Source organism: Bufo gargarizans, chromosome 7, assembly GCF_014858855.1.
Source record: "Bufo gargarizans isolate SCDJY-AF-19 chromosome 7, ASM1485885v1, whole genome shotgun sequence".
Classification (NCBI taxonomy): Eukaryota; Metazoa; Chordata; class Amphibia; order Anura; family Bufonidae; genus Bufo; species Bufo gargarizans.
In genome coordinates this window covers 72,734,236-72,758,771 of record NC_058086.1, presented here as the reverse complement: position 1 = coordinate 72,758,771, position 24,536 = coordinate 72,734,236, and the positions used below count along the sequence as shown (strand labels likewise).

The window sequence follows — 24,536 nt, the reverse complement described above, 5'->3', positions numbered from 1 at the left end:
GTTTGTCAGGGTCAGGCTGTACTCCTTCGGCACTGACAATGTGCCCGAGATATCTGACGGCTGGTTTCAGCAGGTGGCACTTGGATGGCTTGATTTTGAGGCCATATTTAGAAAGAACTTGAAACACCTCACCCAGGTGCTTTAGATGGTCCTCATACGTCTTGGAGTATATAATGACGTCATCCAGGTATAATAGCACCGTCTCAAAATTCCTATGGCCTAAACAACGTTCCATCAGCCTCTGGAACGTTCCTGGAGCATTACACAGTCCAAATGGCATATAATTAAATTCAAACAGGCCCATAGGTGTAGTGAAAGCAGTCTTTTCTCGATCTTCTGGGGCCATGGGTACCTGCCAGTACCCGCTGGTTAAGTCCAAGGTGGAGAAATAGGCTGATGACCCCAGGGCAGTCAAGGACTCCTCAATGCGTGGCAATGGATATGCATCCTTGTGGGTGATTTGATTAATTTTCCTGTAATCCACGCAGAACCTTATGCCGCCATCTTTTTTCCGAACAAGTACTAGGGGCGCAGCCCAGGGACTATGGCTGTCCCGGATTATATTAGAGTCTTTCATCTCTTGTATCATCTCTTTCACAGACTGATAGGTAGTAGGTGGTATGGGTCTGTGCCTCTCCTTAATAGGAGGGTGAGAGCCAGTGGGTATGGTATGTTTGATCACACTGACCTCTCCATAGTCTGTGGAGTGTTTGCTGAAAGCCTGGTGGTGCTCCTTCACCAGCTTCAGGACCCCCTCTATTTGCTCCCTTGGGGTGGATTCGTTCCCCACATGTAGTTCTTCCCACCAGGATGCCGTAGGGGTGCTGCTGTTCTGCATGGTCTGGAACGCCTCCGTGGCAGGCAGACGGATCACATCCTGGAAAGACACCTGTAAAAGCTGAGCAACGGGGCAGTGTTTAAAGAGGGTAACGGGATGATCACCAAAGTTGATTAAACGAACAGGCACTTTACCTTGGGACACGGTCACCATGCTCTTGGCTGTCCGTACGAAAGGATGATCCTTAATAGGGATAGGTTCCACTAGGGCTTGATAGTCCTGGCCCTGGATCCCTAATACAGCACGGCACCACAGGATGATCTGGGAATTTGGAGGCAAAACCACCGGCCGGTTATCCCGGATCCGGACAGTGCAAATTTCTCCTTTCTTGTTGGCGAACCTTTGTTGAGCGCACAGCACGCTAATAGTTTTCTGAATAACTCTTCTGGAAGCAGGTGAGGCGGATGATATGGTTTGGTTCAATGCTTCAAGCACTTCGGAGTAACAATTTTTAAGAACATTAGTCCCTAAGATCACGGGGTGTCCTCCTTTACCTCCGGCTTGTACCACAATCACGCCTTGCTGTGGCAGGGTGGCTTCTCCCACCTGTAGAGTAGGTTCCCAATACCCATGCACTTTCACTGGCTTACCGTTGCTAGCGATAATATCTAGCCAGGACTCTGGTGGCTGGGTGAGGAGACTTGGATCCCAGAACTTGTCAAAGGCAGGCCGTTGAATGGTGGTGACCTGTGACCCGGTGTCCAACAGGGCTTCAAAGGATATCCCGTTGATACATATATTAATTTTCGGACGGGACCCGACATACTTAGGCATCCAGTTTGGATCCTTTGGACCTTCTGTTCTACCTCCCGAGGGGCGGTCCTCTGCCTCAGGGGTTAGTCGTTTAACTGCCAGCACATGGATTCGGTATGTCCATATTTCTTGCAATGCTGGCAGACAGGCTGTTTTCTACTTCTGGGCCGGTACTTCAGTCGCCCATCAGGCTCTTTTGGATACACATCTCCATATGCAGGTGGGAGCCTTGGAGGAAGAGGATCCTTATCTTCTAGTAGCAATGGTCTCTCCCACTCCTCTATTTTTTTGCACACCTTCTCTAGACTTAGAGTAAGATAGTTCACTTGCTCCATTAGTGCTGCCACTACATCTGTGACTGGAGCTTGGGTGGCTTGACCGACTCCTGCAGACCCCACATTAATAGTCTTTGGCTGACAAGCCTGGGGTTCAGGGAAGGTTGCTGGCCCTGGAGCAGGGTTCTGGCCCAGTATGCTGATGGACAATTCTTTAAAATCCAAGAATGTACAGTGAGGGTGTTGAGCTGACAACATCCGTAGCTGGCCCTTTAAATGTTCAGTACTTATGCCTGCAATGAATTGCTCTCTAAGAGTCCGGTCCTGGTCCTCAGCTTCTTTAGGATCCACTTGGACTACAGCTCTCAGCGTCTCCTGTAAGGACAGGGCAAAATCACGGAGCGACTCTCCAGGCTGCTGTTTTCTGCTGAAGAAACGCATTTTAACTTCTGACACCGTTCTGGCTTCAAATGTGGTGCCCAAACGTTCAAAGATCTGTTCCAGGCTATTTTTCTCAGAACGGGGCCATGACATTACTTCCCTGCGGGCGGCCCCTTCTAACTGAGCTAAGAGGATCTCCATTTGCTGCTCAGCATTGATGGGATAAAGCCGGAACAGAGCCATTATCTGTTCCCTAAAGTCCTTTAACTTGTGGGCTTCCCCTGAATAACGTGGGAACCAGGGGGCCCCGAAATAGTACGGCATGGTTAGCGGCATCAGGCTTGGCGGTGCCGCGGCGGCAGGGGGCCCAGAGTCGGCTGCGGGTACTTCAGCAGGAACGACTGGGGCTGCCTGTGCGATTTCCTCGACCGCGGACATGGCGTTGCTAGGTGGGTATGGCCCTTTAAATGTAGCGGAGCGGACCGGAGCGGCTATGGCAGTAACTTTAACTTTTTTTTTTTCAGACAAGTCTTTCACTACTAGCGGGGATCCCTCCGGTGCCTTGGCAGGGGTCGGGGAGCTTCCGGACAGGTAAGCGGAGAAGCCGGTAAAAGTTTTTAAAGTTGGTACTCACTCCGGTGGTGCTCGCTCCAAGTCTCGCGAGATGCGCAGCTCCGGGTGTCGGGACGTCCTGTGTACCGCGTCAGCAGGTGGGCGCGGCCTCTCGTAGCTCCGGGACTCAGGTAGGCGGGGTTCTTCGTCCTGGTTAGTTGGGCGATGGCTCCGCCTGATTCTTTTCGCGCCAAAGTCCTCTTTTTCGCGCCAAACGGCTCCACGAGGCGCACTTGTAATCCGATCAGGTTAAATGGGCAATATGGCTGTCTATTCACTGACAGCAAGCGGTGACTCAAATCGGCAGAAAATAGTCCATACAATGCAATCTTCACACCGCAAATATTACAGTTCACTTTGGCCCAGCAATTTTCAATAAAACAATTGGGGCATGTCACTTTAAGACAATTTTCAGCACACAGTTCTTAAATCCGCTATGGCGCAGGAATATTCGGATCCTGTTCGTGACGCCAATTTATGCAACACGCCAGACCTGCAGGGTATAGACGAAGTGAGGTCACAGTTATGGGCAATCGAGGGTACTCACTATATTTGCGGAACCCTGGGTGGCACGCCGGTTGGTGGTTGGAAAGATGGAGGTACACAAGTATGCAGTGAACCAAACGTAAACTTTACTGGACAATCCAACTTTGTACAGCAGGGAGTAGTATAGTCTTTAGATTATTACAGTTCCACAAAAAAGGGGCTTATTCACAAGTATGGCAGGCAATAGTCATGCAAGTTACACTGAGGGTAAATTCCACAAGCACTCAGCAGCAGGGTGTACCTTTCCTCAGAATCACTGTACACTGTCCTTTATAGAACTCCTGCTCTGGCTTTATATCTCCCAAGGCCCGGATGCCTAAAAGGGTGGCTTATATCCTTGGTTACTTTCTTCCTCAGGTATTATACTGCTTGCTATGGTTCCTAAGTTCTCTGCCCTTCAGGGTCACTTTGCTTACCCTGGGTCGCCTCCTCTTGTAAGATGAGTGACTGTGGGTTTTCTCCCAGGAGGTTGGATCCTGCAACTGGGGTATCTCTACTGAGCTGATCCTAGCTTCAGGAGCTTCAGGTGGACGAGGTGACTCCTCTAGTCCCCTGGAATGAACTAACTCTTCCCTTTCTGGGCCTTCCTATATGTAACTAGGGCTCTCCAGCTCCCTCTAACGTCTGGGAGGCTAAACTACACCCTGACAGGCCTGACACCCAGATAATACAGGGAAAAACATGCACATGACATTTAATGCAATGTAACACATTAACCTGTGCAGTGCCCACCTTTACCTAGTGGGACACTACACATAACATCATCCGAAGATTCAGAGAATCTGGAACAATCTCTGTGCGTAAGGGTCAAGGCCGTAAAACCATACTGGATGCCCGTGATCTCCGAGCCCTTAAACGACACTGCACCACAAACAGGAATGCTACTGTAAAGGAAATCACAGAATGGGCTCAGGAATACTTCCAGAAACCATTGTCAGTGAACACAATCCACCGTGCCATCCGCCGTTGCCAGCTGAAACTCTACAGTGCAAAGAAGAAGCCATTTCTAAGCAAGATCCACAAGCTCAGGCGTTTTCACTGGGCCAGGGATCATTTAAAATGGAGTGTGGCAAAATGGAAGACTGTTCTGTGGTCAGACGAGTCACGATTCAAAGTTCTTTTTGGAAATCTGGGACGCCATGTCATCCGGACCAAAGAGGACAAGGACAAGCCAAGTTATTATCAACGCTCAGTTCAGAAGCCTGCATCTCTGATGGTATGGGGTTGCATGTGTGCGTGTGTCATGGGCAGCTTGCATGTCTGGAAAGGCACCATCAATGCAGAAAAATATATTCAGGTTCTAGAACAACATATGCTCCCATCCAGACGTCATCTCTTTCAGGGAAGACCCTGCATTTTTCAACAAGATAATGTCAGACCACATTCTGCATCAATCACAACATCATGGCTGCGTAGGAGAAGGATCCGGGTACTGAAATGGCCAGTCTGCAGTCCAGATCTTTCACCTATAGAGAACATTTGGCGCATCATAAAGAGGAAGGTGCAACAAAGAAGGCCCAAGACGATTGAACAGTTAGAGGCCTGTATTAAGCAAGAATGGGAGAGCATTCCTATTTCTAAACTTGAGAAACTGGTCTCCTCGGTCCCCAGACGTCTGTTGAGTGTTGTAAGAAGAAGGGGAGATGCCACACAGTGGCGAAAATGGCCTTGTCCCAACTTTTTGGGGATTTGTTGACACCATGAAATTCTGATTCAACATATTTTTCCCTTAAAATGGTACATTTTCTCAGTTTAAACTTTTGTTCTGTGATTTATGTTCTATTCTGAATAAAATATTAGAAGTTGGCACCTCCACATCATTGTATTCAGTTTTTATTCACGATTTGTATAGTGTCCCAACTTTTTTGGAATCCGGTTTGTAGCTTACTAATAGAAAATATACAATTCCCAGACCATATGCTGGATGACAACCCTGCTGCATTCTGTAATAGTGGCTACATTTACTGTTAAGCATCCTGAGCAGAGGGACTACAATAAGTGTCTCTAACGCTGAAGGACCCGGCACATCTGTACTTTACACAACCTATTCATTTCAATGGGCATCATGCAATGCTTTATTTCTCCTAGGGAAATGTAATAGTAATAGTCAAAGTATTGGTCACAGATTACAGCGGGACGTAGCCGCAGGACAACCTGTAAAAAGATGATTTTTGGGTGACCCTTTAAAAAATAAGAATTTTAGAGACATCTAGAGACCACACTATTATGCTCTACTCTTTGACGACCCCCATCAAACACATGGAAAAAAAATGTATTCACATTAAAAAATTATGCATATTGAAGGTTAATGCCCAACATCTAGACGTTTCCTTGGCTCCTGCAAAACAAAGCATGTGTTTGTTCTACTGTGCTTTCTCTCAGGGGTCACTTTACTACAATATTGCCGAGCCCCAGTCACCATCTAGCTGTGTAAGTCTTGTGAAAAGGCTCGGAATTCATGTTAGATCTCCAACAAGAAGCAAGCAGAGAAATTAATTAAGTCTGGGCCAAGCACTTTTCCTCTGCACTTTTGTGAGGGTGATTATTGGTGTGACATTTTGTCTTCTCCTTGTCAGGGCTCTTTTGTCTTGTCTGGCTGATTCCTTTACAACATGCATAGCTACAAAACAGATCCAGCTCCCCAGTAAATGCCCGAAGAATCCGAACAGGACGAGGGAAGGGAAGCAGGGTGAGATGAGAGATGTTGGCTCTGTCACCAAGTGACAACAGAACAGCGAAAACTCCTGTTCAGCAACATCATTTAAATCAAGGATCTAATATGATTCCCTTGACCATCAGCCAAGAGATAGCAGAAAAAACTTTAGGAAATGTTCATAGACCTTAAGAGGTTTGGACTTATCAGAACAAAGTTTTTGAGGAGTCAAGAAGGACATGTACAACCACATTATAATCTTTGCTTGCCAAATACAATATTTTTTGGTGAAATAATTCATGAAGATAATAAAACCAAACTGCAGATGACCAACTCCACTGTTATCTTCTTAATTGTGGTTAGGCATCCCTTTCCCCCCAATGATCCTTTGGTCTTCAGATGTGCCAGAATAACACCACAACCAAATGCTTATCACATTTAAAGAGCATCTGTCAGCATGATCAACCATATTAAACCAGGCATACATTCGAGTAGAGTTGAACATGCTGATTACAACAATACCTTTGCTATATCTGTATGTAGAACCAATGTTGAGATATTGGCATTTTTAGTCATATGTAAATGAGTTGGTTCGTTGGTTCAGCAATAATGGACTGGGCTGAGCCTCTTGTAACACCGCTCTGAGCTGGGCACTCCACACTCCCCCTTGATTAACATGGGTATACGTCTCATCTAGCTCTGTATTCTCATGTCTGTGTGCCTAAAAAAATTTACATTGGTGATAGAGTGGTGTGATAAATATACTGGAACAAATAGTCATTGGTGGTCCAGAGATGTGGATCTAGTACTAATGCAGAATAAGGTGTTGGTGTCAGTGTGTTAGCAAAATCATGCATTCTCTTATGAATCTAAGCGGTCCCAGCGCTCACTGGTTGCAGCAGAGCCTCGGGACCAGGGAGAGGGGGCTGTAGGAAGAGGAGAACATGAGATCCTTACGATCCTCCTATCAGCTGTGTGTGGGAGTGTAAAAGCACAGCTGCTGAGATAATCATGTATTCTCCTCCTCATACAGCCCTCTCTTCCTGGTCCAGAAGCTCCACTATCACAGAGGGACCTGCTGGTGGCAGTGGAGCTTCTGGACCAGGAAGAGAGGGCTGCATGAGGAGGAGAACACGCGATCCTCTCAGAAGCTGCGCTCTTCTACTCCCGCCCATGCTGATGGGCGGATTGCAAGGATTGTATGTTCTCCTCCTCGTACAACTCTCTACCTGGTCCAGAGGCTCCGCTGCCACCAATGAGAGCCAGAAACTGCATAGATTCATATTGGAATGCATGATTTTGCTAACACATTGCATTAGCACTAGGTCCACACTTTTGGACAACCAATGACTATCTGTTCCAGTATATTTATCACATCCCTCTGTCACCAATATTAACTTTCTTTTAAATCATGCTAGTAGATTGGGAGGTGTTTTTTAGGTGACAGGTTCCCTTTAAACTCCACTTACTGGTTTAGCCCTCCAAAATTTCTAAGTGACCCAGTGGGTCCACATCTCCTGTTGTTCTTGTTACATTGTGGTAGAAACCTTTAGCTGGTCATAGACATGAGGCATGAATCAAATACCACATCAGAAATTCCAATCAGTACTTAACCTCTCCCAGGTGAACAGACGTAACTCTTAGCAATACACTTGGAAAAAAGCTTAATGAAACTGCTAGCATAGCATTAGGGCCCCGACATTGTCCACATTCTGCCACTGCTTTCTTCTCATAATGCTTTTCTGAACATTTTCCTAAATCAAAACACAAGTAAGCTAAGCAGCACATGATTGTATATTAGGGGATGTAGATCAGTCTGCTGGAGCGATGGAAGCAGAAAGTCCAGAAGTTCTATAGCTAGTGTAAGCTTTGGTGCGAAGGAGGAAAGTCACAAGATAAGTACATCTAGTATATTGGAAAACCCACAGGCATCGGCTGCCTTATACAAGCTATGTCAATGAAAAATAGAAAAATGAATGGTTTCATGTGTTTATCAGTAAAGTACATGCATTTATGCCAAATCACAGGTGTCAAAGGGAGTCTGTCACCTCCAAAATCAGTTTCAGATTAAAGGGGTTGGCCCATCTTGCACTTTGGTAGAATATCGCAAGGATATGCCACCAACGTCCGATATGTGGAGGTCCCACCTCTGGGACCCGCATCTATCTCTAATAAGGGGGCGCATGGGAGTGGCAAAAATAGCTGAGTGCCAGCTTGCCTATTTCCAGAAATGAGAGGTGGTCACACTTGCGAGGTGCTCCCTCTATTCACTTCTACGTAGGTTCCGGAAAATAGTGCTCTCTCTTGGCTCTTTTCGGAACTACCATAAAAATGAATGGAGACTGTGTGGTGTTCTCTCCTACGCTTTGGGGGCCCCATTCTAGAGACAGGTGCGGGTCCCAGAGACCTGCACTTATTGGACATTGGTGGCATAGCCTAGCGATATGCCACCATAGTGTGAGATGGGCAACCCCTTTAAGCATCTTGCCATGTAGAGTAGGTGGCCCAAAACATAGCCATACAATCCAGTCCTCTAAGACCACTTTTATTTGGTCAGTATTTTGCATCAGTATTTGTAAGCCAAAACCAAAAGAGGAACCTACAGAGAAAATGGATATTGGAAATCTGTGTGCCTCTTCTGCATTTTGGTTCCACGCCTGGTTTTGGATTACAAATACTGATGAAAAATACTGACGAAATACAGACCATGTGGAAGTGGCCTAATGCCGAGAAAGGCTTCTTTTTCATTTTATGCAAATAAGCTATTTGGTGCACCTGGCATTCCATGCACCATCGCTACTGGCTCTGACCACTGGGTGGCATTATGGTGGAGCAATGGTACACCAAAAGGAACAGCCCCAGCTATGATGCACCAAAAACCTTATCTGCACATGATGAAACAGGTCTCAGAATTAGAGGACTGGATTTTCACAGGAAAGGTATGGTTTCCAGTCCTATGCTTGTCCTATGCTTGTCAGTTTTTTTTGTGGGCCCATTGAAATGAATGGTTGGGCATATGGTCCGCAAATAAACCCGAACGGACACGAAAAAAAAATACCTTCGTGTGCATGAGCCCAGTTTGGAGGTGAGAAGCTCCCTTTAATGGTGCACACTACAGTACAATATGTAGAGGCTGCCACTTGGCCAGCCAGTCCATTGGAAAAATTATATTGTGCTGCTGTGGAGCCCATTAGAAATAATTAGTTTTAGCTGAAAAATGCTTTCTGTGGCTAGTAGGCCGACTGTAAAAAATTCCACTAATGTCAGGCATTAAAGATGCAGAATTCATAATACAGATAGCAGAGGCTATGGGCTATTTTCATGGTTACATTCTGTATGTTAGAAAAAACACACGTCCATCAAGTTCAGCTCTGAAAGGTCCCTATTTGACATCCGTCCTTCCAGTTCAGACAAAAAAAACTCCATGAGGCTGAAGTCAATTTTTCTTTCGACTCCAAATCTGGCAATCATAATAACTCCCTGGATCAAAGACGCTTCTGCAGATTTTTCGTAGCTGTAAGAAACCTGTAATATTATTACACTCCAGAAATACATCCAGGCCTCTCTTGAACCTTTAGTGAGTTCACCATCACCACCTCCTCAGGTAGAGAGTTCCATAGTCTCGCTGCTCTTACCGTAAAGAACCTGCTTGTATGTTGGTGTAGAAACCTTCTCTAAATCAGGGATACACAACTTATTGCCCGGGGCCACATGCTGCCTGTAATGATATTCTGTGTGGCCTTCCACCCATTTGGTTACAAGACATTTTTGTCTGTGTCATGACAGAAAAAAAAGAGTTATGGCATATATCATGGTGAGCAGGGACACTTATTAATGGGTCTCTTATAAAGCGGCAGACTGGAGGGGGAGGTCTTCTGACTTGTTGCCCTCCAGAATACAGAAGCTAGCTCACCTGAAATGGTGAATTCAACAGGGCTATGAAGAATTATCACCTGAGGTTCTTCAGCTTGTACACAAAGGCTAGATTATACATTTAACCATGTGCATCCAGCAGAAGGGTGGGCACATGCAACATGTCATGTAAAGCACTTTGGGAAGCTTTGATCTCACTTAAAAGGGGTTGTCGGAGTTATTTTTTTTATTCTTTGAATGTTTCTAACTAGGCAAATGTAAGGACTTTACAAATCACTTACTTTATCTACAGTTGCTGCTTTCTCAGAGGGTCACATGACCTGGGATGTCCTAAAAGGTTAAAGATCTGTCACAGACACTTCCAGTGTGTTTCTGAGTAAATGCTAGCCAAGAGTGATATATTGCATGACCACCTTCCCATTGGAAAAGCCTAAGCTCAATTCACTATGGCAGATTTCGAAATTTTGGCTGAAAATATTGTGCAGGGTTTATGAGTGAATTCTAGCTAAGACTAATATATTACATTACCCCCCTCCCACTGGAAAAGCCTGTTGAATTCAATACGGCAGATTTCAAAATGGTGGCCAAAACCTTTTCCTCTGCCAAATAATGCGGCCTCCCCCCAATTTCACATATTGGAAGTCAAAATGCTACAAATGACAACAATTAAAAGGGTGCGTCCAGACTTTTGTATAGTAAATATAGAGAAGATGATGAGTTCTCTGATCATACCTTGAATCAATACCGGGTAGGGGAAGCCAGTAGGGGAGGCTATGGTACCGTGAGGGTTAAAGAGGCAACGGCTTCTGGAAAAAGTGCTCACAGAGCAACTTTTTTGGCAATAAAGAGACATTACTTGGCATATCACTGACATATGTCTCCATTTACAAAATGAAGCAATAACCTTGGCTGGTTTAGTTATTCTCTAATCGCCTGCAGAGTTAATTATGCAGAACATAACAAAACGGCCTCCACATTTACTGTCCATTAAAAATGTGTCTAGGCTGATAAATGTGACTAAAATGTATGAAGAAAGGCAGCCATCATGCTAATGCAGGCGTGATTCAGATTCTACATGCTATACATAATAAAAGCTGCAAAAGAAAAGAAAAAAAAATCAGCAGAATTAACCCTTGTGACGGAGGGTATAAAACAACCACAGCTAACTGGAGTGGAAGAAGGGGGAGCGTGGCAAAATAACCTTTTTAAAAGGGGTTGTCCGGATCTTGAAGAAGAAATGGAATGTGATAAAATAACACAACATTACCTAGAAGACAGTCTACTGCCCCAGTGCTCTCACCACTCTCTGTTGCTGTCCTGCAGGGATAACACCTGCATGTAGCTGCTGCAGCCAATCACTCTCCGCTGACTGGCTGCAGCAGGAAAGTACAGGTGGATGAAACGTTATCACTGCAGGACAGCAACAGAGACCGGTGGGTGCACTGGAATGGCGGCAGATTTTTTAGGAACGTGATACATATTTTATCACATCCCCTTCCTTCTCTAAGATGTTTTATTTTTTTTATGGTGTCTTTTTATTGAAACTCCAAAATACAGGAATTAAACAGACAGCTGACCAGCAGGTGTAGTTCAGTGAACTTAACTTAAGAAAAGTAAATGTCACATTGCAGGATTAAAAAAATAAAAATAAAAATACATAAGACACAATTTTAAGGAGGTGATAGCAGAGCTCTAGGTATTAAATATAAAGAAGAGAATACTATCCATTTAAGGTATTACTGTTTGAGCGTTAATCCAAGGATCCCAGATTTTAAGGAAACGGTCAGGGCTCCCTCTGTGCCCATAGACAAGCTTGTATAGTTCTAAGTCAGAGTTAACTAATTGTATCCAGTGTTGACCGATCATCGGTGTGTGCAAATATCTGGAAAACCAAGTTTAGTATTTATATAGGCAAGAACCTCCACCCAGAAACTCTGGATAATAAGGCACTGCCACACCATGTGAAAGAAGCAGCCACTGTCGTGCCCACATTGTGTACATTGGGGATTAGGCAGTTTACGAATCTGAAAGTCTATTGGGCGTATAGTATACCCTATGTAGCCATTTCAACTGTATAAGTTGGTCTCTGGCGCTAGCAACTGTGGATCTCCAAGTGTGGCTTAGCTCCCTCACATGACAGGCCTCTAAATCCACCACATCGTATTTCCATTTGGCAAACGACTTGTCGAGTATCTAGCTCAGCCATTAGTGCCACATATAGAGTGGACACCGGCTTAGCTAGTTGAGTTCTACTCACCACCGCCTCTATACGTCCACACTCCAGTCTCAGAGGACCTCTACCAAATTGGGTAGAGCAGGCATGTCTAAGTTGAAAGTATCTATACAGGCAATGTTGTGGCAAGTTAAATTACTGTTTCAGACTATTAAAAGACGTGAACAAGCCCCTGTCATACAGTTGTATGAGATATCTCAGGCGTCTCTGGGGCCAAAATTCTAATTTGTCTGTTAGAGAGACAAGTTCAGGCAGTTCTTTATTCCTCCATATTGGCACATATGGCGACCATCTCTCCCCACCACCCCCAACTATGTGTATCTTCACCCACTTATCCCAGATCGCCACTGTAGCAGCCATATTATGGGTATAGTAACATGCTGCAAAAGCTACCTTCCTATATACTAAGTTTGTGAGGGCCTTATAGGAACCCACTAGGGCAGCTTCCAACACCACTACTGGATTGCTCGCATCGACTTTAATCCACCACGCTACATAACTCAGCTGTACTGCCGCATAGTAATAGAGAGATTCGGCAGTGCCAGGCCTCCCTGTAAATATGACCCTGAATAGTGTGCTTCGCAATTCTAGGACAGAGTTTTCGCCACACGAAAGGGGTAAACATCTTGTCCATGAGTACAAAGTGTCTCTTTGGTAGCACCAGATGTCACTTCTTTGTCTGTACAGATCACTTTACTGCAGTTATCTCCTTATCATTACAGACAGAATTAGAAAGACAGATACCACCTACTGTATTTTTTGCCTCCGAAAAGACGCTTTTTTCCCCCCCAAAAGTGGGTGAAAAATGTCCCTGCGTCTTAAGGACCGGATAACGGCGAAGGTCTGCACTCACTGCTTCCTGGTCCTCTGCCGTTGGTGGTGCTGTGACTGCGCACAGTGTGAGGGCGCTCTGTGACCTCACTATGTAAGTGTCAGGTCACAGCACAGCCAACGGCAGGAAGAAGAAGTGAGAGGTGAGGAGCTAGAGGTGAGGAGCAGCGGCGGCCGGAGCAGGACAGGTAAGTGTTTTATTTTTTATTTTGTCATCTGAGGTTGGGGGCTGATGAGAGGAAACGGGGGCTGGTATGAGTTATGGGGCTGATGAGAGGCATATGGGCGCTGATTAGAGGCATGAGCCTCTTAGGGTACTTTCACACTTACTGCAGAGGATTCTGGTAGGCAGTTCCGTCGTCAAAAGGCATGCAAACTGATGGCATTTGTCAGACGGATCAGGATCCTGATCCGTATGACAAATGCATTGAAATGCCGGATCCGTCTCCCCGGTGTCATCTGGAAAAAACTGATCCGGCATTTATTTTTTTCACATTTTTGCGGTCTAAGCATGCGCAGACCGCAATGCCGGATCTGTTTTGCCAGAACACTCGGGGCTGGATGCGGCATTAATGCATGTCAATGAGAAAAAATGCCGGATCTGGCATTCCGGCAAGTGTTCCGGAATTTTGGACGGAGATAAAACTGCAGCATGCTGCGGTATTATCTTCGTCCTGAAAAGTGAAAAAGACTGAACTGAAGACATCCTGATGCATCCTGAACATATTGCTCTCCATTCAGAATGCATTAGGATAAAACTGATCAGTTATTTTCTGGTATTGAGCCCCTAGGACGGAACTCGATGCCGGAAAAGAATAACGCTAGAGTGAAAGTACCCTTATCTGAGGTCTGATTGGGGGTCATTCACATTGGGGTCTGGGCTGAAGTCGGATTGGGGGTCTGATCTTGGGGTCTTATTAACATTGGGGCTGTCAGCTGAAATCTGATTAACATTCAGGATCTGTTTGATGGTCTGACCTGAGGTCTAATGAAAAAAAATTTTTTTCTTATTGTCCTCTAACACCTAGGTGTGCTTTATGGGTCAGTGCGTCCTATAGGGCGAAAAATCCTGTATATATACAGTAGTGTTTAAAAAATAGCAGTGAGTTTAAAAAAAAGTTAATAAATTGCAAACTTCTATTTCCATAAATGCATTAGAATTACTACACATTCAATTCAAATCAAAGTAATAAAATGTATACAGTTTGTTTTAATCCTTTACAGAAAGTAAAGAAAAAGGAATATCAGGCTTTCTAAAAAGCAGTCCCAGTATTTCTCTTGAAAAACTTAAAATTGTAATGTATAAACTGAAAAAAATGTTTGAGATATTCAATTACTTTGAATTACTAAACTAATATTTAGAGGCATAACCAAGAACTGCTTGACATCTGTGTTGCATGAAGTCAAACAACTTTTGGTACCTCTGAAAAGGTGTTCCAGTCCAGGAGTATTGGACTACTTTCCACAGTTCCTCTGCATTTTTGGATTTTGCCTCATAAACTGAATTTTTTGTCACCTCACAAGTTCTCAATGGGATTGAGGTCAGGAGATTGGGCTGGCCACTCCATTACCTCAATTCACTTTGTCTGCAACCAAGATGTTCGCTTACTGGTGTGTTTTGGGTCATTGTCATGTTGGAACAATCATTTCAAGGGCATTTCTTTTTCGGCATAAGACATGATCTTCTCAAGTATTTTAATATCTTCAAACTGATCCATGATCCCTTATATGAGATAAATAGGCCCAACACCATTGTATGAGAAATATCCCCATATCATGATTTTTGCACCACCATGCCTTACTGTCTTCAGTGTACTGTGGCTTAAATTCATTGCTTGGGGGTCGTCTGACACACTGTCTGCGGCCACTAGACACCAAAAAACTATTTTGCTTTCATCAGTCCACAAAAGTTGTGCCATTTCTCTTTGGCCAGTCATTGTGTTCCTCATCAAATTTTCGCCTATTCAGAACATGTCTCTTCTTTCAACTACAAGACTTTGCGGGGAGTTCTTGCTGGTAACTTGGTTTTACTTAATCTTCTTCTGATTGTAGCAGTATTCACTGGTAACTTCAGATCTTTTTTGATCTTTTTGGAGGTGATCACTGGCTGAGTCTTTGCCATTTTGCTATTCTTTAAACCAATATAAAAAATCTGATTCTGCGCAACAATACCCCAACACTACCTACAACACCATAAGCAGAGGTAAAACGTGCATTCGCAGCATCAATCCAACTATACATATAATTGTACCTGTTTTACTTTGCTGTCACTTTTCTGCTCTTACCAATCTTCTTTTGTATGCTGGTATAACCTATATATTTTGTAGAAAATGAGCTTGCCCCGGCCGGTGGCACCGCTCCATGTTTTAGACTCGCTAGCTCGCGCTCAAAACTGAACACTATGTGATGTCATTGAACTAGGTTACGGGTGCCACCGGTCGGGGCAAGCTCATTTTCTACAAAATATACAAGTACCAGCATACAAAAGAGGATTGGTAAGCGCAGAAAAGTGACAGCAAAGTTCAAACAGGTACAATTATATGTATAGTTGCAGGCTCGGACTGGCCCACAGGGGTACAGGGGAATCCCCCGGTGGGCCCCTGGGCAAAGTGGGCCCCTATTCTCCCACCCCCTGCACAAGTGGCACATAGCACATTGGATTTACTGCACTACATACATATACCGTACTCAATGTACAGCACCTCCACCAGCCTATGTTCATATAAAAATTTGTTAGATTATTTATTATATTTGAATGTATCCGTATGGTGGGCCCCCAAAATAAATTTTACTGGTGGGCCCTAGGTACCCCAGTCCGACACTGTATAGTTGGATTGATGCTGTGAATGCACGTTTTACCTCTGCTTATGGCGTTGTAGGGAGTGTGGGGTACTGTCGCGCAGAACCAGATTTTTTATATTAGTTGTTTTTTTTTGCAGCAGTCGCGATACTGCTGTGGTACCGCAGCGTCAGTGATAGGTATAGAGGATAAAAGCGCCAGTGTAATATAGTCTTTAAGGATTCTTTGATCCATTTGGACAGTAGTTCCCCATTTTCTTCCATTCAAGTTTTGGTTGCCACTTGAGATCATTTTAGATGAGCGGCCTATAATTTGTTGCACTTCTCTATATGTTTTTTCCTCTCCAATCAATGTTTTAATCAAAGTAGGTTCTTCATCAGAACAATGCCTGGAACTACCCATTTTCCCCAGTATTTCATAAGGAAACGCACTATAACCGACATGTACAATATTTACCACCCTCATACCTTAAATAAGAGACAAAATTACCACTTGTTATTCCACAGAATGAATGACTTCACCAATGTAACTCCTCACTGCTATAAATTTGAGCACGACCCTTTCAATTAATGATTCAATTACTCAGAATGAGTGGCATGCATGTCCTAACAGTTGGGTCTGTTTTTTTTTTTTTTCTATTACTCTACTAAACTTAATATTAATGATCTTAGACTGCTATCTTTTGGAGACTACTGTAGATAATATAGGATCCACTATTCATAATAGGGGATATCACAGCTTATCTGCTTCCTCCGGATCTCTGAGCAGGTCACAGAGCATGCCCATTAAAATCTCCCATTGAAGTCAGTGAGGTCAGCTCTTGTCTATGTAAATGCTGTTAACAACAGTTCAGGCAAAATGGTTTCCTCCATAATCATGTTCAGGAAATAAAAAAAATTGACAATCATAAAAAAAGGATTTGTGTCCCTTTCTGGTAAATAAAAAAAAAAAATCTGTGACACATTCCCTTTAAAGTGTCTGTATGAGATTGGAAAAAGGCCAGTTCTTCTTTTTAGGCTACATGCACACGACCGTTCAGGTTTTTGCGGTCCGCAAAAAAAACGGAAGCTGCCTGTGTGCCTTCTGCAATTTGCGGAACAGAACGGGCGGCCCATTGTAGAAATGCCTATTCTTGTCCACAAAACAGACAAGAATAAGATATGTTATATTGATTTTGCGGGGCTACGGAGTGGAGCAATGGATGCGGACAGCACACGGAGTACTGTATGCATCTGTTGCTCCCCTTTATGAGTTAGGATGGAGAGCCACCTGCTTTTAGTCTGGTGCACGTGCTACGCCGTCCATATAATAGTAAATGCATAGCTGGCTGAATATAACTTTTGCAAAATCAAATATTTGCTGAGGGTCTCAGGAGCCAAACCCTGTCACTGCCGACAGTTACTGCAGAAGGATTCAAGGCCATCTGTTTTTCCATTTGTGTCCACTTTGCAGAATATTTTCATACCTCCAAGAGTAGCAGGTTTCTTGCAGAAATGTGCATGGATTCTATCAGCAAGCCCCATAAATATGAATGGAACAGTCGAAGAAATTTCTGCAATAAATCTTCCACATGTGAATAGGTTCTAAACAAGTCAACTCATTCTGAAAGAGCCCAGGTATCTGCTTAGGAGACTTTTTATGTAAAATATCAATATTAACCTCCGCTATTTCTTTTTTTATTTCAGTGGTTCGTGCAAAAGTAATGGGTGAAAAGAGAATTTCCTCCCCAGGACCTAATGACATACAATATAAGATCAAAGTGAACCAGGTATTTCATTTTATCGCGCCCTCTTGAAACAGCATTATCAACCTTTGATTTACCTTGCGTCTGGCGTTTTATTTCTTCTTGTGTCTTCAGGAAATAATGTGTGTTTCTTAGACTGCATTCATGCGAGCACCAACAGTGTGATGAAGAAGTTATCAAATGGATCTAAACGGACACTGATCGACCCTAATGGCTATGATAGAGTCAGTTGGGCTTCCAGTAGTTTTTACGGCTAAAATAGTAAAGAAGACTTTTTTCGTCATGAAAAATACTGGAACCCTTGATGAAAATGCTGAAATGCAAGTGTTAACTGCGTTATAACACTGTGTTATGCCCTTCACATTGCACAAGGCCTAAGATACTACTGAAATGAGAATGTCATCATTTTGGCTTTTTCTGAAGGACTTTTTTATAAGGTTTTATGCCTCAGATTGCCATCTCCATAGACCCAAGGGGGTAGATCATGGTGTGACTAGAAGTCCACGAGTCTGTACAAGAAAAGAAACTATGTACCACCGTATGGTGCAATGCCTTCTTAGAAGGTAATCAGTCTAATAGAGCAAACATGGTGCAACAGAGTTTCTTATGGCATCTGTGGGGAAAAAAAACTATTAGGCTAGTTTCACACTCGCGTTTTGGCTTTCCGTTTGTGAGGTCCGTTCAGGGCTCTCACACGCGGTCCAAAACGGATCAGTTTTGCCCCTATACATTCTGAATGGATAAGGATCCGCTCAGAATGCATCAGTTTGCTTCAATTCCGTTTCCATTCCGCTTTGGAGGTGGACACCAAAATGCTGCTTGCAGAGTTTTGGTGTCCGTTCGACGAAACTGAGCCAAACGGATCCGTTCTGACACACAATGTAAGTCAATGGGGACGAATCCGTTTTCACTGACACAATCTGGCACAATAGAAAAAGGAGCCGTCCTCTATTGACTTTCAATGGTGTTCAAGACGGATCCGTCTTGGCTATGTTAAAGATAATATAAACGGATCCGTTCTGAACGGATGCAGACGGTTGTATTATCTGAACGGATCCGTCTGTGCAGATCCATGACGGATCCGCACCAAACGCGAGTGTGAAAGTAGCCTTAGTCGAAGACACACAACATTACAGGATGGGCCTATGGCAGGCTAAGGGTGCCGTGTTTAGGATATTTGCTCTATCCGCACAAGGGGATGTCCAGCCAATAAAAAGGATCAAATGCTCAGGATGCTGTAAAAATGATTAAATATATATATATATATCACCAATATCCTGTTCCGATGCTTCATGGTCCCCCATTGGTTTCTACTTCTTGTTGCTTTTCAACACAAACAAAATATCTGCTCAGCAAATCACTAGCCGAGGTGGGTCACTGCTGCGATCAGTGATCGACGACTGAGTGGTCTTTTTTTGTGTGTTAAGAGGCACCAGGAAATAGAGACCATTGAAAGACCGGGAAGTGTTGGAATGAGAAAGGAGGATCGTCGAGGTAAATATGGCTTCTTTTCATTATTTACAGCATTCTGATGCTTATCAAAATAATTTTTCGTGGCCAGACGACCCCCTTAAAGGTAGGGCTAGCTAAACTGAATATAATGATATCTTTAACTTAGCGATTTGGTATTTCATCCTGGAAAAAAGCACCTTTAGGGCTGTTTCACACGAGCGGATGCATCCGCTCCGTAAAAGAGTGCCAAGACCCGATGCAGACTGCAGAGGCACGGAGCATTAACATGACTGATAATGCTCCGTGCCTCTCTGTGACCTCCTGTCACGGCTGAGGATGGGGATAACCCTCAGCCTTGCGATGCCAGAAGATGTTAGGCTGCTCGGCCAGGACGACAGGATTAGGGAGCAGGTCACCTCCTAAAGCGTCCCTAACCTGACCCTAACTCCTAGCTGCATGTGCCGACCTTGAAGGTAGGAGGGCCCATACTCAGGAACCTCGGAACCCTAACTCACCCTCCGACCGGTCCCTGAACTAGGAGTCAAGGTAAGACGGCCTGTTCCTTCTGGACACGGAGGAACAGGGGTCTCACTGGCCAACCTACAAGGAATGGGGAAACACATACAACATACAGATATGACAGGCGAACAACTAGTTCCACACGTACCTGTCACAGCCACGCTGACTGGAACCCATGCATGCACTACTAATGTCCACAGAACAACTAGAGGACACAACACACATAACACACCGGTAACCAGGACATCCGTAGTTGCAAATAAACAAAGACAAAGGAAAACATCAACTGAACATCAAGACATAAACTTCACAGATAAACCTATGACCACAAGGGTGGCCCCCACTGGCAGGTGATATACACAGGAGGCTGCTCCAGCTAAGCATGGCTGAAGCAACCCACTGACACATGCCAAACACTGAGGCTTTATAGGCCTAAGAGGCCACACCCTCACAGACACACCCAGTGTCTCACACACACAGAAAGGGAGTTAACCCTTCCAACACCAGGGAAGGTAGTGAAGCCACACAAAGGGAAAAGCACACAAACATACTCACCTGTTACCGCCGGCAACGGCATGCGTGGCAACCGTGTCCTGAAGAACAGCCAGCAGGCCGAGACACTGCCACCACATGCACACAACACCAGACGTTGCCGCGGACAACCGCAAGTGAAGGGAGGTGTCTAAGTGCATACAAACATGACCTCGTGCACAACAAACAGACAAAGGAAGTGCACACAAACACACGTTGCCAAGGGCAACCGCACGCATGCCTGTTGTCCACGGCAACCACACCTGAGGCAAACCACTAAGTGCCCCCAGCTGTGGTTGACACAACACCAAACCGCGGGCAACTGCATGCGGCTCCCAAGGAGTCACGACCATGACCAAGGGTCGTGACACCTCCTTAATACGAAATCACAGTTGTCGCTGTGATGCATTGCAATAACGGATCCGTCCAGCAGCACGGCCAAATAGCGGCAGGGCGGATCCGACAGGGTGAACAGACTGTCGGATACGTACTGCTGCTAGTGTGAAAATAAAATTACGCCAGTGTGAAAGTATCATTAGCATTATCTGTATCTAAGCAATATCTATATTATTCAAATATATATTCAATATGGATATTGCTTAGATAAATATATATATTGGTGGCAGATAGGGATTTTATATAGCTGAATAATGATGATGATGATAGTAATGATGGCCAATTATTTATTTATATTTCCCAGGGGGTGTTCAATGTGTACTAATTGGGGGAGGGAGGGGACAGGGCTGTAATAACGATCCCCAGATGCAGAGGGGAACGTTTACAAACTGGCACCTCTAGCCCCAGTGAATGCAGGAGGGAGAAACATACCCTGCTGCCGGAGAAGATATCGCCTCGGCTCTGGTATGTACTGGGCATGAGCGATCGCATACCAGAGCCGAGGCAGTGTGAGAAGAGCTGGAGGGGGAAGGGCACCAGAGGCTCTGACATTTCGTTTACAGAGCCTGGCCACTCCCTCAAGCAGGGAGAAGCCTGTAAACGAGACGTCATCACCAGAGCCGGCTTGCTGACGTCGGGGGGTCACATGACCAAGAACTGAACTGGCCAAATAGTGAAAGATAGGTTATGAAAGCGATTTTATGAAACTTTCACTGGACTACAATAAGAGGAATTAGAATACATTTATTTAAGTCGGATAACCCCTTTACCTGCTCATTTAAATATATATTAGAGGAGTTCGATACTGATGACCTACAGTGCTGTGCAAAGGTTTTAGGCAGGTACAGGAAAAATGCTGCAAAGTAAAGAATGCTTTTAAAAATAGAAGTGTTAATAGTTTTGTATTAATTAACAAAATGCAAAGTAAATAAACAAATGAATAATCTAAATCAAATCTTCAATTCAGCGAGACCAACCTTTGCCTTCAAAACAGCATCAGTTCTTCTAGTTACACTTGCATACAGTTTTTGAAAGAACTCGGCAGAGAGTTTGTTCAAAATATCTTGGAGAACTAACCACAGATCATCTGTGGGATGTAGGCCTGCTCATATCCTTCTGTCTCTTCATGTAATTCCAGACAGATTTAATGACTCTGTGGGGGCCATATCATCACTTCCAGGTGTTAGGTCAGTGGTTCGTGCCCGCTGATGCCCTGCTACTTACCATAACCTGGTGACCTCTGCAAGCTGCTGTCTCCACTGCTCCAGTCTCTGTTCCCTTAAGGCACGCTCACCTGTGGCCTCTTACAGGGCATCTTCAAATCCTTCCCTAGCCAAAGGCCAAAGACTGAGGTATCTTTGGGTTTTTCAGTGTCTAGTAACCATCGAAGGTATAATATCTTGTCTGGCTACCTTGCCTGTCTGCCGATTCTGCTCCTTGCCGCCTGCCCTGACCTTGGATTTGCTATCTGGAATACACCCGTACTCAGCCTGCTCTGACTTTGGCCCGTGTACACACTACGCCTTGCTTGATCACTTGGTGATTCAGCTATTTTCTGGCATCCTGCCTATGTTATCTCTGTATTATTCCCCACTTGGGTTCCTGTGTGTTCTCCAGTGTTTACCTGCTCCACCCAAGTGTTCCAGTAACTGTACCTTTCAGTGTCAAGTTCTGTTTACCTAGTTCATCCTTATTGTCAAGGCCCCAGGCCCAAAGTTTCCAGCCTGTTTGCCCTGGCTGAGTCTGCTTACCTCTCTATTTGCAAGCCTCGACCTGTGTCTACATGTTTCTATACAGCCAGGACCCCAAAAACCTGTATAAGTGCCTGTTCACACATACTACCAACCACTCCGGGACTATTCCAGGAGGTAGCGTCCTGGTTGTTTCCCAGCAGCAAAGTCCAGATCCCTGTACAGAGGTTAAAGGGTGAATACTGGGGAAGTGCCAGGATAACGCCCTTAGGGTTAGACCCAAGTCAAACTGGTTGGTTGGCACAGAGGGTCCACACTCGCGAATCTGTGACACCAGGCATCTTTGTTCTTCTTTATGTTGAAGACAGTCCTTAACGACATTGACTGTATGTTTGAGGTCATTAGCCTGCTATAGCAAGGCTATAGCAAAGCACTATGTGCTGTTCAAGCTATTCTGAAGAAGCACAAATAAATGGGCAATGTTCAGGAACGTAGATGCAATCGTCAGTCAAGGAAACTTGGTGCAGAAGTCTGGCCAGAAGTAGTCTTCATGGAAAAATTGCAGACAAAAAGCCATACCTTCGACGAGGAAACAAAGCCAAAAGGCTCAACTATGCACAAAAACATAGGAACTTGTTTGCAGAAAATGGTAGCAGATACTCTGAACTGATTAGTCAAAATGTATAATATTTGGCTGTAACAGAAGGCACATTGTTTGCTTAAGGTGGTACAAAACGAGTGTCTGCAGTCAACAGTGGAGCATATTTGGTCAGGATTAATGGGGTCCTCAATGCTAAGAAATGCAGACAGATCCATTGCAAAGATACTTATCCATGTCATCATACCATCAAAGAGGTGTTTCATTGGCTCCAAATTTATTCTACTGCAATAGAACGACCCCAAACATACAGCCAATGTCATTAAGAACTATCTTCAGTGTAAAGAAGAACAAGGAGTCCTGGAAGTGATGATATGGCCCCCACAGAGTCTTGATCTTAACAACATCGAGTCTGTCTAGGATTACATGAAGAGACATAAGGATTTGAGCAAGCCTACATCTACAGAAGATATATAAGGAATACCAGCAGCTGTGTCTTCGAAGATAAAGGCATGTTTGCCTGGTTGTCCTGGTTGTAGGACACATATTATATGTGTGAAGGCAGTTTGCCTGGATTTGTGGGAGGGGCTGAGGTCCGCCTCCAGCCTATTTAGGGCACCCCCTTTACCTGGCTCCTGCACCGTCCGAGGTCTGAGCTTTGAGAGAGAGAGTCGCTTCGGGAGTCGCGGGAGTTTTGCTTGCGAGTTGCTGAGTTTCTGGAAGTTCGTCGCCGTCGGTGTTCTGGATTTGGAGCATTCCTGTTTCCGTTCTTCCTGCTCCGCCCGGTTTCACTGTGGGTCGCGTGGCCCGTGAAGCTGTGGGTCGTCCACACGGTACAGCTCGGGGCCTCTCCGCTTGTTCCTCTGTTCCACTCATTTTCGTTTCGCCATTGTTGGACTCAGGTCAGGTTTTCTCACTCTCGAATCATGCCGATTTTCATGTCAGTCATGCCTGTCAATGAGTCATCCACACGGTACAGCACGGGGCCTCACGGTTGTCCCCTGTACTAGCTCAATTCATTTCACCTTTCATTCACTCATGTCACGCTATTTTTTCGTTCACAAGTCACTGGCTATTTTCTTGTCTGTCATGCTCCGGATCATGCAAGAACACGACTGCGCTGCATCCCTACTCCAAGTCACCAGACAGCACGGGTTATCGTTCCCGGGGCTGCGACCATTTCAGTTTCCCTCCATCACCACGGCAACCTCCCACACATGTGCCCCCCCCAGCAACACCACACATTCTCCCCCTCCACATTCAGCGCTGCTGCTGCGGACTTCCTCGTTCTCCCCACCGCTGCACCGGCCCGTCCCGCTGCTTCTCCTGCCGCGCTGCCGATGGCGGCCGCCCGCGTCCCGGTCCCTGGTCTGCGCACGCGCGGCCGGGGTACTGCGCATGCGCGGCGGCGTCGGCGCGTGCGCGGTATCCCGACGGCCGTCCGCTGGTGCGGCTGGTGTGTGGGGAGGGGGCCGCCACAGGTCTGCTCGGCCCCGGTCCAACCACAATACTCTGCCCCAGGCTGCAGCCACTGCCCCCCTCCCACAGGCGGCGCAACCCAGGAGGGGCTCAGACTGTTCCCCATCACACCTACACCCCCCACCACACCAGGCCACAGTCCCCTTCATTATAAAACTTATGTAATTAAAGCTCCATAGTGTCATAGGGAGGAAACCCGCCATGTAGTCCCAAAAAAAAAAAAAAAAAATTTCCCTCAGTGTCATAGAAGAGAAACCCGCCATATAGTCCTGGCACAAAAAAAAAAAAAAAAAAAAACCCGGTCTGCGAATCACACCTTCCTCCACGTCAC

At 45.2% G+C, this 24,536-nt stretch overlaps 1 protein-coding gene and 1 pseudogene across 1 annotated transcript in view; one reads left to right on the top strand and one right to left on the bottom strand.

Moving 5' to 3' along the window:
* The window catches only part of LOC122944166, a 144,523-nt pseudogene that overhangs the window by 56,502 nt on the left and 63,485 nt on the right, over positions 1 to 24,536 (bottom strand).
* LOC122943104 (metalloproteinase inhibitor 2-like) overlaps positions 1 to 24,536 on the top strand; it is a 63,324-nt gene that overhangs the window by 7,697 nt on the left and 31,091 nt on the right. The window contains exon 2 of the mRNA XM_044300562.1: positions 17,481 to 17,563. Within this exon, the coding sequence (XP_044156497.1) occupies positions 17,481 to 17,563 (83 nt within the window). The remainder of the gene's footprint in view (positions 1 to 17,480; positions 17,564 to 24,536) is intronic.